General features: G+C 40.8%; 1 protein-coding gene across 1 annotated transcript; it reads right to left on the bottom strand.

The window, feature by feature from the left end:
* Window positions 1–2,462: 2,462 nt before the first annotated feature.
* Window positions 2,463–12,814, bottom strand: ankef1 (ankyrin repeat and EF-hand domain containing 1). The gene is made up of 11 exons (XM_022737861.1): window positions 12,782–12,814; window positions 11,890–12,097; window positions 11,132–11,293; window positions 8,923–9,122; window positions 8,630–8,779; window positions 8,233–8,356; window positions 7,102–7,924; window positions 6,398–6,624; window positions 5,898–6,046; window positions 3,270–3,422; window positions 2,463–3,001 (listed from the first exon to the last, which is right to left on the bottom strand). The coding sequence occupies exons 1-11, from the start codon at window positions 12,782–12,784 to the stop codon at window positions 2,846–2,848; spliced, it is 2,355 nt and encodes a 784-aa protein (XP_022593582.1). The 5' UTR covers window positions 12,785–12,814; the 3' UTR covers window positions 2,463–2,845.
* Window positions 12,815–13,041: the final 227 nt, after the last annotated feature.

Genomic DNA, 13,041 nt, shown 5'->3' with positions numbered 1-13,041 from the left:
GATAGTAATAATACCGTACAATAATGTGGTAAACAGCGGTAATATAGTCTGTGTGTGTGTGTGTGTGTGTGTGTGTGTGTGTGTGTGTGTGTGTGTGTGTGTGTTTGTGTTTGTGCGTCCCAGTGGGTTGTTTTGGGAAGTGAAGGGTTGGAGTCCTGAGTGCTGAGTAAGCGGTGCAGGACCAGAGCTGGGAGACTGCAGTGCTGCTGGCAGCAACACACACTGATTTGAGCTCAGACTGATACTCAGCAGAGGGGGGAGGAGGAGAGAAGGAGAGGAGAGGAGAAAAAAGGCTCTTACACTATAAAAAATATCCTTGGACATAAGCTATTAGCATGTATGTACACTCACAGTTTAGCACAACACACACACACTCCCACTCACGCAGACAAATATAACAAGAACATCAACTTCCATACATAGTAAAGCACAAAATCACAGGTACATACAATCACACAGACAAACGTACACATACATGAAGAGTGATGCAAAGACAAACATGCATTTACACACATAAACATACTGTGTTCACATAGGAAAACTAATATCTGTCTATGTTATTGAACAGCCACATTTATCTCTATATGCACTTTTACACAGACACATGCCCGTGTAACAGAAATACACAGAACCACACACACACGCACACACACGCACACACACAGCACACATACTGCATGACCATATAAGCCCGAGCCCACGCCCTGACAGACACACTGCGTCATGGCCAGCAATCAGAGCCAGCAGCCTTGTTTACTCCCTATAACCTGTGTGCCACTGATTGTGCTAGAAAAGCCCTCATCTTCTCCTCCCGCCCACTCATCCACTTCCCCTCTCATTCCTCCGTCGTGCTCCCTCCCCATCCTCTACACCCCCCTCCCCAACTTCCACCTCTTCTCCTCTCCTATCCTCATGTCCTTTTGCCTTCCCTTTCCTCGCTGTTAGTCCCTGGCTCTTTCAGGGATCTTTTTCACTCACTCTGTTTGTATATCATTACATATGTGCATGCTTCTCTCTGCTTTCATTCCTCTCTTCATCTCTGCCTCACTGTCATCGCTCTCATCCACTGCCTCTTTCTTCTCTCACATCCATGTCATCAATGGTATTGTGACTATGTATATTTAAACAATCCAGGCCCTGTATTACGAACCTCAAAGCTGCTACCCCCCGCCCCCCTCCCCTCTGCTCGTATATTTGATTATATAACTGAGTCCCCATGGACCTTGAGGACACTGCAATCTAATTTTATCTGGTGATGGTGGTGGTGATGATGGGAGAGTGCATCGATGTGACATTAAACGCAGAAAAGGATGTGTGTCTTCTCAGATGATTCCTGATACGCACATCAACAACTAAAATATGACCCAGCCACTGGGGGCTTCAGAGCCAGCCGCCCTGAAGACCTTAATGAAGTCACATCATCAAAACAAACATAAAACAGGGAGGGAGAAAGTAAATTCTTGACCTTCTTATGATGATATCCTCTTTACATTAATATGTGAAATGTCAAAGCAGTCTGAGTGGCTGATATGAGAACAGTAAATACACATGGCTGCCATTTTGATGTCTTCTGTGCTAGAAACACAAGTGCAAGTTTTCTGTCCTCATAGCTTCATAAACAACCAAACCCCTGCATTGCTAAATTTTGCCAAACAGCGCCATTCGCTGGCATCAACGTGGAATTGCATTTGGCTGGAGAGCAGATATAGGCTTGCAGTTAATAGCAGCAACATGGAGGACTGGTAGTGGAATCAAATATCACAGCATTAAGGAGACACAGTGTCTCACAGAGTCTGTGGCTGCATGTAGAGGGAGAGTGAATAATTGGATTCGGCAGAGGTCAAACGCATCTTTCACAAGAATGTTCCAGGACACAAGGAAGAAAAAGAAAGAAAGAAATATATAAAGGAAAGAAACAAACAAACAAGGAGAGAGCAAGCATTCATTAAATGTGCCACCAGCCTCCTGTCTCCTCCTCTCCTAAGCAGCTTCCTCCTGCCACTTCTACCAGACTCCTCATGTCTCTCACTGCAGCTCCAGACACTGCAGAGTCAGGGGAGGATTTTAACCAACTTCCTAACTGCAGTGTGTACACTACTGTTTTACCCCTGTGCTCTACTGGCAGTTACAATTCAGTCACAGTCTGTAACACTAAAACTCTTCTTCTTTGCATTCTTAATTCGATATCCATCTAACTGGGCCTATTAGCTGCTTGGATCATTTGACTAAGTTACACTGAGCGAGTGTAATGTGATTAATGTCTTACTGCAGTTGCTCTATCAGGGTATTTAACTTTCATGGCCGTGTAATCTTAGGCAGATAAATGGTTCTGGATTTGAACCAGGCTGAAAACAAAGTACAGTAACAACCAATTCTGTATTCATGTACAAAATCTTTATATTTAGTAAATAGTATGTTCCAGTGTATTGACAAATATATATATATATCTGTTGGGTTTTTGCTGTTTGACAGTTGCCAAGAGACACAAACAGTCCCTGCTGAGCACTGTGGATATACAGGACTTAACAGTGTGTACCTAAGAAATCTATTTTTTAATTGATTATTTACATTCATATTATTGTTTTGCTATTTGATTGTTAATAAAAGCAGATTTTACCTAATTAAGATTAGCATGATGGAAACTATACATGTACTGTATGTAATGGTGTTTCAAATTCTGATACTAAATGACAGGATTAAAAAGTAAGAGGTTTAGTAACATGTTGTCCAACTGTGTCGATTAAAGGAAGCTGTTATGGAAATAGATTAATCCAAAATAAATTGAATGTCCATAATTGTTGCAGGTGGCCGTGGAGTGTCTCTCTCTGTCTAACCTACTTCCAGTCTAGTCTGTGGTCTTTGCAAGCTCCAGCGTCGTCCTCTGGATGTTCTGGCTGAAAGGCATCATGAAGTCGTCAAAGTCCACCTCGAGGGATAAGGGCTCCTTCCGTCTCTCTATCTTTGACATCAGCTGGCTGGTGGTGGGCGGCTTCCCCCAAAGCTGAGGCAAACAGACAAGTCACAAAAAGATATAGACAGAGACTGTGTGCAATTAGTCAGTAAGTTCGTTACAGTACTGAACTGAGTGTGCTACAAATAATGCTTTTGTTATACAGTACGCATTTGGTGATGAGGTAAAATGTACATGAATTTATCCCGTCAAAGCCTCCTCTTCAAATGTTTCTAGATTGGAAACAAGTTTATCTTGGTAAAAGTTACTTTAACAACAGAGCTGATCTTTCGGAGCAATAAGCTGTGGTGCGACCTACCGTCTTTGGCACAAAGGTGATATCCGTAGAGTTGGTTTTCCTTGTAGTGATCCTGGTGTTTTGCAGGATGATGCTGTTTGAATCCTTCTGAGGAGTCTTCCCTGCTGTTGAAGTCGACGTCTCTGTGTGCACTGCACCTTCTGCAGCAACGCCCTGTAGGAGACACTTTGTTTTTCAGATTTGACTTATTTTAACCAAGTACTTTGTGCAGTTGCTACAAAAGCAAACGTCAGATTCAGATTCAGAACACGTCAGATTCAGGTCAGTCAGAGAGAGAGAGAGAGAGAGAGAGAGAGAGAGAGAGAGAGAGAGTTACTCAACAGGTCTGCAAGGGTTTAGCTGAAACAAGACAGCCAGAGACATGAAGAATAACACATGCATTTCGGTAGCAAAATGTCAATGTAAAATTTGTCACTTTCAAGATTAAAATTGTAACCTATTTGATTTTCCAATAAATCATATTGAGGTTCCAGAGTGAAAGGGTGGTGGGAGGTCTGAGCAGAAATTACACCTGTTACACAAAGGACATAAAACCGTTTTACAATAATGTTCATTATTTAAAACTATGAAAAGCATTTAAATCAACATTTAATGAATTCAAATCATAAAATCTTGGTGGGTAGTGATAAAAATAAACATCAACTGGTAAAAACACTAAGCTTTTTCAGACACTTGACTATCAGACAAGTTGATGTAAGTGCCATTAGTCTGTAGAAAGAGCAATCTGTCCTACAAATAAGAATAACAGATAAAACAACTGATCTGTTTTACCTCATAAATAAAATCTGGTTCAGACACCCTCCTCCCCTTTCTAAAATACACAACTATGTGAACAGTCATGACCAAACTCATCTTGCATATTAGAAATGCCAAATATATAGCACTAACACACTACACACACACACACACACACACACACACACACACACACACACACACACACACACACACACACACACACACACACACACACACACACACACACACAAATGGAAGCTACAAAGGACTACAGTTATGGTAGTAATTATAACTTTCCTTGCCTCTAGATGTAAAACCAGATGTTTGCATCTGCATTTTTAACCTGCTGTTGCTGTTGGACTGGAACTGAAGATCTTGAACGACATTATCTAGGCCTGGTTTCAAGTGCTTTGCATCATTTCCACTGTCTCCTTCTGTCACGCCCTGCTTCAAGATCAATCAGTTTCAAATACAGTTCTCTTAGTAGCTCTACGATCTACACTGTATGTTACAGGTCTTCAGACTGTTGGTGTCTTTCTGTTTCTATGGCAGGACATGGGCAGGACATTTAACTGACTGACTGATATCTGAAATGAAGATCAAATACAACAATCACTCTATCCACTCCATCTTCACAGTCTCCTCACAATTCTACATATAAACTTAAACCCTTCCATGTCTCAATACACTTCTTTTTGTTAGTTTAAATTATTTGGTTTACGATGTGTTCAAAGAATGTCAATGTGGTCTTTATAGGTTATTTCATATAATCACCAAGTTTGACTGTCAGAGAGATCTTACAGAGATCTATTGTGTGTGTTTTGATTGTTTGTTCGTCTGTTACTAACAAAGAAGATTTAATACCTGCATCTGTCCTTTAGTGTGATCAGTAGGTAGTACATTATTTCAGGATCACAGGTTCAAAGCCACGAGTATAACGTATAATGAATGAAAAGCATACTTTGACTCGAGGGTGCATGTATTATTTACAGTGACTGACTTGCTCATGAGTCACAGTGGATGGAAGTTTAATAGGCCAGTCACTTTCTTATATTAGTAAGTGAATTCCTGCTGTTCTGTTGAGAATTATTGTCATTATTATTTGTCATTAGTAGAAAACAGGAAAGCACAGGGGCCTGTGTTTTCTTCTGTTATGATCATAAATGCTTAGAGGGTAGACAGCTCCATATTACACCTGTGTGCAATTTATTCTGCTTGATGGCCTCTTTCTTGCCCCCTACAACCGCTGCTCACAGCTACACTGAGCTATGAATATTCCTGATGAATTTGTGCAACAGCACCACCTGCTACTTTCAGAGACTTAATGACAAAATCAATACATTTTGTCTAATGGTGGCCGGGTTATAGGAAATGCAAATTCAACTCTAGTGTGCTCTAGTTGTAACATAACACATCTGGTCTAATTTGCTTTACAAGTCGGTGCCTTACAGTCACCAGATCTCTTTACAGGCTTGAGTTTCTCATGCTGAAAAAAGAGGCTACGGTGCACAGTTGAAAACCAGGGTGAGAGAGTGCTTTCAGTCTAATGTCGGTTAAGTTTTAGTTTAATGTCATTCAGAGGTCAGCTTCTGTTGTAAGCTTATGGAATACAGGGCCAGTGCTAGTGGACAAAAAGTCTGTTGTCTCTGCAGGAAGTTACCTTTTCACATTCATGACTTCAGAGAAAAGGAAAGTTATGTATATTCCCACAGTTGCAGCCATGATTTTTTTCCCTGAATGTGTCAGATTCGGTTGCATGGAACAGTATGCAATTTTTGTTTTGCACACTTACGGTACACAAACAAAGAAAACAAGAACAATTTGAAGCCACACGATTTTAATTTTGTTTGTAGCTGGCTCGTTAAAAGATTTTAATAGTTACTTTGGTACCTTCTCTTTAGCAGATTTAGTTTTCTGAGCTTTGCCTCCCTTCCCCTTTACTGCCTCCTTTGGTTTAGGCTGTGAATCCATTTTGTCTTTGACCAAGTCAATTATCCTGGAGTCTGCAAATGCTCTAGCGATGTCAAGGCAGTTTTGTTCTGAAGAGAAATAAAATATGTAATAATAAGTCAAGTCAAATAATAACAGCACAAGTCAGAGTTAAATATAACAGTGGGACAGCTTGCTACAATAACTGCAGTATATTTTGTTGGTAAATTTGGTTCAAAAGACAGTTCAGTCAACAAATATAAAGAATGTCTGAAAACTGACAAACTTATCATGAATTTACACTTAAAACTGAATCTAAAGGCTCCTATTTCCCATGTTACTCCCCCTAAATCTAATGAAAATTAACTCTTATATTTCCAGATGTTTATATATATTAATCTTTTACTACTGTACACATTAAACATATTAACTTTAACACATTTTTAGATGTACACTCAAACCTTTCTTGTTCTCCGCATTAACATTGGCACCGGCCTTGATGAGGAAGTCCACACAGGAGGGTCGAGAGCTCTCAATGGCCCTCATGAGGGGTGTGCCCCCACTGAGGGCTTGAGCATCTACATCGGCCCCGGCATTCACCAGAAGATCAATAAGTTCCACTTGTCCAGCATGAGCCGCATGGTGCAGCGGCGTCCAGAGAAACTGGTCACACGCATTTACATCAGCCCTGTCAGGAACAGATCACATCATGGTCTGATTTTTTAAAAATATTATTTACCTCATACATGGAATGACTTTAGTCACCAAATCTCAATTATTAAGTACCCAGGTGTCCCTGAACACACCAGCGAGGAGAATTTTCAAAATGGCCCCTGGTTGTATCATGCAGTAAAAACCTAACTTTTTGTATATAAAGAAGATGCTGAAATGTTCACTGCTGATCAATCGCACATTACATATTATAAATAACTTCTGAAAACTAACTGAGTGATGAAATTAAAGAAATTAAGCTTGGAAATAAATCTAAAGACATTTAGGAAACTGCTTACTTTGCTTTAGTAATAATCCAACATTTTTTCCAACTATTTTGCTAACTTGCCCTAAATATGTTATTACGCTTATTTCTTAAATGCAACTAAAAAACATGTCATGTGTGACATCTCTGTTTCTAAAACCAGGAAGAAAAGAACTCGAGTTTCCTCACCCCCGGCTGAGGAGGTACTGAGCCACCTTGTAGTTGCCACTGGAGCAGGCCACCATCAGCGGGGTTTTATATAACTGATCCTGAACATCAACAGGAACCCCCTGACTGAATGCGAGGTCCAAAGACTCCAGATCTCCACTTTTTACACAGTAGTTGATGTTGACGTAGATCTTCTCGGGCTTCTCCATGTACCATCCCGAGTCATTCATTATGGGATGTTCTGGTGGGTGGTCACGGTCGAATCGAGAGATGTCTGAGCAGTTGTAGTATGTCTCGATCATGAAGTTAGGTGGGCCTCCGTCTGATCGCCGGGGCATGAGCTCCGGTGGGAGGGTGCAAATGGGCATTGGGAGTTCAAATTTACCCTTCTTCTTCTTACCTCCTTTTCCTCCCTTCTCCTTTTTCTTTTTCGGCATATAAGATGAGAGGAGGAAAGGTTTCTTGATGTACTTGACACCTTTGAGGAAATCACTAATGTTGACACATCCATCTTTTCCCTTGTCGTGTGCTGAAATGACTGTTTGCAGCTGTTCTGATTCTACTGGAGCTTTTAGTTCCTCTAACACTGAAATAAACATCTCTGAGGTAACGGTGTCAGATTTGTCCCCAAACTCTTGCCGTAGTTCAGTCTCATACTCGTAAGACCAGTCATGGAGGGTCAGGGCCCAGAAATCTGACATGAGGCCGACTCCACTGGATTTGTTGCCTTTTCCCTGTTGCTTCTCAGCTTTCCTCAGCTCCTTGGCTGCTGCTTTGTGACCAGCGTCTTTGGCAATCTGACGTGGCAGCGAACCCTCTTGGTTCTTTAGTTTGGGGTTACAACCTGAACACAGAGCACAGTTTTATGAAAAATATAAACACAAGGTTGAATTACCTAATTTAATTTGGGACTGTGTTTGCAGCTGCTAAAATTTGCTATTTCATTTAATTTCCTGGCTCAACAGAGATATAAGCTTACAACATACAAATACATGAAGAGACCATTAGAGGGCCTGTGTTGATCCTGTTGATGGCAGTCATTAGGAGTAGTGATCACAGAGTTATGTTTGTCTTATCTTTGAAAACCCAACAAGCTGAAAGTCACTGCATTAACATCAGGATGCTCATGATTATTGGACTCTCTCACAACACCTCTCTGTGCCAGGAACTTGCAGCAGTTAGCATTGCCCGTGGCAGCGGCGTAGTGTAGGGGTGTACAGTCTTCAAGGTTAATCACGCCCATGTCTGCTGAGTATGCAGACAGCACCTGAATCACCTGGAAGGCACAAAACACCAGAGGAAAACAGATCAAAGTCTGTAATCTAAAATACTCTCTACACTGATAGTCACTGAACTGGAAATTTAGTTCAATTTAATTTGAAACATAGAGGAAAAACTTAATGAGAATAATAAGTAATAAGTATTGTATATTGTACTTGAAAGTGATGTGAAATTTACAGGAACATTTTTTTATGAAAACATATGATTAATATAACGTAATTAATCAGCACTATAAAACTGAGGTTTGGTGTCTAAGTAGCTAAGGCACCTCAAAAAAGCCCCCCATGGCGGCGTAGTGCACTGCTGTGAAGCGCTTCCAGTCCAGGGAGTTGGGGTGTCCCCCTGCCTTGAGAATGGCTCTCACAAGCTGCACAGAGCCTGCCTTGGCTGCCTCCATCAACGCTGTGATGCCAGTTTTCTAAAGAGAGGAGAGCGGAGGAGAGGACAGCATCACACTATGTTGTGTCCTCAAGGATCAGCAATCAGTTCCTTCATACTTCATGCCTTCAGAATACAGTTCCCATAGTTCCACAGTGTCATTCCCACCATCTAATTTTTAACCTGGTTTGTTGCATTGGGGTCTGTCCCACTATCCAGCATAATGAGACACATGGGGGTGCACTCTGAAGCTTTTTCACACATCAGCTGGAAGACATGAGTCCCCTGTGCTGACATGTTGTTGACATCTGCCTGGCACCTCAGCGCCAACTGCAAGCAGCGGGTGTGGCGCTTGGTAGGGTACATACAGTAGAATAGCACACCTAAAATGAGATTTAAAAAAAGTTTACCAAAAGTTAGCAAAGGTTGACGAGACCAGATAGACAAAGTGACTCTAAATCAAATGAGATGTCTGTATCAATATTATCAAATACAGTTTTGGGCAGAGGCGTCCTGGGAGCCGGTTCAGACACTCACCATATACTGTGAATGCTACAGCCTTATTTCCTGTCTGTTGCAGTTATCTAGTGTTTAATATGGGCAAAAATGCCATGAAAATATTATTATAATGACAAGAAGAGGCAGGGAATTTATCAGTATTTATGTTGGCTGTACGATGGAGAAACAGCTTCTTAGCTTATAGGTGTAACAGTTGGGCTCTAGGGCTGAAGTAAACACACTATGGTGCTAATTTTGTCATTAAGCCTGTGTGTGATCATACCCAGGAATCTGCAACTGGCCATGTAGGACAGGCAGCCACGGTTCACGTGTGGGTACATTTCTTTATTCATCCAGTTTTGCTGTGAGAAATGCTCTATTTTTCAGGAATGTCCTGCTCACACTCAGACAGATGTTGATTTTTCAGTTTCTCCAGCCTGAGTAATCCTGATATATAAATCAAACTGGTGTCGCAAACCCACTCCTCTGATATTCAGCGATAACACAAGCAAGTGTGTGACTACTGACACCCAGCTTACTGGAGAAAAGGCTTGGCTGTGAGTGTTGAGACTAGGCCAAACTAGTCCTTTGAGAGAGCTGGAGGATATCAGGTTACTCAGCGTGTTTTACAGGAGAGGATCACCATTAGGGGTTGATCTGTAATTAGATGTACCCACACGCCCTGACACACACATACACACAATCATGTACATATTACACATACAGCATACAGTACATTGCACAAAAGCATGCATTCATGCCCACAAGCACACACACGAATATTTCTCTGCCCAACTCAAGTCGTCTCCCTCCCTCCCTCTCCCATTCACTCACTCTCAAAAGAGTGCCATTTGCAGTAATTGATTCCCCGGACACGCTGTAATTGGGGTAATTATCACAATTGGTTTAAAAAGGTCCTGAAGAAGAACTTTTGGCCGTCTGATTGGAGTTGTCTGGGATACAGCCTCCTCATCAATATCTAAACAGATGCACCATGCATTTTCATGAGTTGTAAGACAAGGCCGGGCATTCAGAACGAAACTGCTGCTCTAACATGAGATGGAAAACACCTCTATTTGCGAAATCGACACTTCAAGTTCAAATGAGAATACATTAGTGGAAGAGAAGCTGTTCCAATACCTCTTATTATTAAAAACACATAAATGACTGACCATACACATTATAAGTACAGACCTGTACTTTCTATAAGCATTTTACTTCCACACATGATCATAAATATCATTGCAAAATGGTCAGTTTACTAGTTTCCAATCTTGTGCTTTGATATTTAGAGGTAGGACAACCCTTTTGTTTACATTTGGAACACATGCAGATGTTACATGCAGATAGTTTGCTCACTTGATGCCAATTGACTAGTTGTTAACTAAAAATTAATGGTCTAATCTTTTAGGTTCTGTATGCAAACTTGTTCTTTTTAAGTGTCAGATGCATTATTCCATCAAATCCCTCCTGTATATTTAGACTGGACATTTACCTATCCTAAACTCTTCTCTACTACTAAGAACAGGTTCTGTCCTGAGTTTTTTTTCAAAACGTTCATTCTTATACCTTCAATCTGCTGTTTCTGTATTTGTCAACAAGATTATAGTCCCATTTTGAAGAGTTTGCTACTGGCCTTTCCCATGATCGATGTAACTGTCTCTTTATCCCAGTTGTTAAAATATGAGACTGATCTGTGCGAATCTGTAACTTCTTTGCAGACAGTTTTGGTTTCCCAGTATCTCTTTCAAGATCTCAATCTCAGTAAGACTACCAAATTAAATTAAGTACTAAATCTGCAGTATAATCTAAGTATATCCAAGAATCTGTTTCTCTCCAGAACACACCATCAGCATGTGTTATATGCCAAATGTCAATGCCTCCTACTGCTCACCTTTGCCCTCAGCGTCTTCGAGCCTCAGGTCAGCATGGCTTTGTGCCAACAGTGCCAATATAGTGTCATTGCCCAGCTCAGCAGCTAACATGATTGGGGTGCGGCCCTTCTTGTCCTGGATGTTGGGTTGTGCTCCATGAGAGAGAAGGAAGCTGACCAGGTCTGTGAGGAGTCAGGGAGAATAGAGAAACTGTCAGGAGGAGGAAGTGACAGTACATTCTATGAACAGCTTGATATCTCTGAGATTCTTTAGATTAAATTTAAAAGTAATGACACAACCACCTGGCAGGGTTGTCTATTATGTCCAACAATAGCCTGCAATGCTTCTTATTTAGCTAAATCCCTTTTTTGCCCTAATGCACTGTACATTTATCACTCATCAACATTACTGAAGGGAATAGTAATAGACCTTGTATTGAGATATTTTAAGAATGTACGAAAATTCATGTTTTCATTATATATTTTATATATATATTCATATTCACATGTTTTATTAGTCTGTACACTTCTTTCTGCACATTATTTAAAAATTAATATAAAATAGGGTTTTTAGAAGTAGCAAACACTTTAATTAAATTACCTTATATGGATTATCAAAGTTAGTGTATGAACCAACTGCTTCAGTTTTGACAACTACCAAATATAACTGAATCTGAAAAATATCAAACTGATGTCCAGTTGTTAGCCACAGCAGACCATACAAGGACCACTTGACTAGACTATATATAATCTGACAGAACAAGGAAGAGGCCCATCACCTCGGTTGTTGGCTGAAACTGCTACGTGAAGCACCCCTGTGCCATCCTGTGGCTCAGCGAGATTTATGAGGTTTTCCACCCCAAGGTTCACCATCTTCTCTATCTGCACCTTATCCCCTTCGTGGACCCACTGCAGCAAGCGGTAGATCTGGAGGACCTGCAGGCGGCCCTCTGCTTCTCTCTTACTCATTGTAGGGGCAGGGAGAGGCTGGTGGACAAATAGGCATATATGCGACCATGGGTGGAAGCAATTGCGTAGCGTTATATAAGTGAAAATTGATCAAGTTAAATTTGAATTTAGAAGTAGAAGTTTTGAAGTATTGTATAGTTAAACCACTCTGTAATGTGAAATCATCACAGAGCACTATTAGTTATGCCACTAACAACAGCCTGTGGAGCCTTTACAGTGAGATCTTCAGTGCAATATTACCTGCCTTACTTTAAGCTTGAATTTGTTTGACCACTGATATTTAATTTCCACGTTGTTTAACCTAAAATAATCAAGTCTGGCCTTAATTTCACTCACTTCAGCTAACATTCAGTGACATTTTCCTCTCTGAGAACTAGTACAGCACATTTTAAGTAAGCTAGGTTACTTCATAACGTTACATTAACTCCAAAAAGAAAAGATTTTTATATCACAAACTGATATTTTCACTGCTACTGACCATTTGACCCGTACTGACCCTTTGCTGAATGTTACAGTTTGAAATACAACAAGAAAAACAAACCTGAATTCATCTGAAAACCACTTTAAATCGTAACGTACCGTTACCTAATTGAGCAGTAACTGAACAGTAACTGTTGACTGATAAACCGGCAGTTATCATAACATCCACATAATGTTGTTAGCTAGCAACCTGGCGTTTCCTGTTTGGCACGCGCTCCTTACCATGCTGGAAAACTTTACAAATTCTTACGTTATGTTGTCCACAATCCACATACCCAGCACGTCTGGACAGCTAGGACAGTCACGGTTATTCCGAGTTTTTTCACAAGCTCCTTACTTTATTTTAAAGCACAACCTTTCACTTTGTATGAGCCGGAGGAAGGAAACAAACTCAGCTCCATAGCAACGGAACGCGTGAAAATCCCGGGGAAGGACGTGTTGTGCCTTGATGGTGTCTGATGCTGCTTTCAAGTGCTGAAGAT

Source organism: Seriola dumerili, unplaced genomic scaffold, assembly GCF_002260705.1.
Source record: "Seriola dumerili isolate Sdu_G_001 unplaced genomic scaffold, Sdu_1.0 BDQW01000025.1, whole genome shotgun sequence".
Lineage (NCBI taxonomy): Eukaryota > Metazoa > Chordata > Actinopteri > Carangiformes > Carangidae > Seriola > Seriola dumerili.
This window is presented reverse-complemented; position numbering and strand designations above follow the sequence as displayed.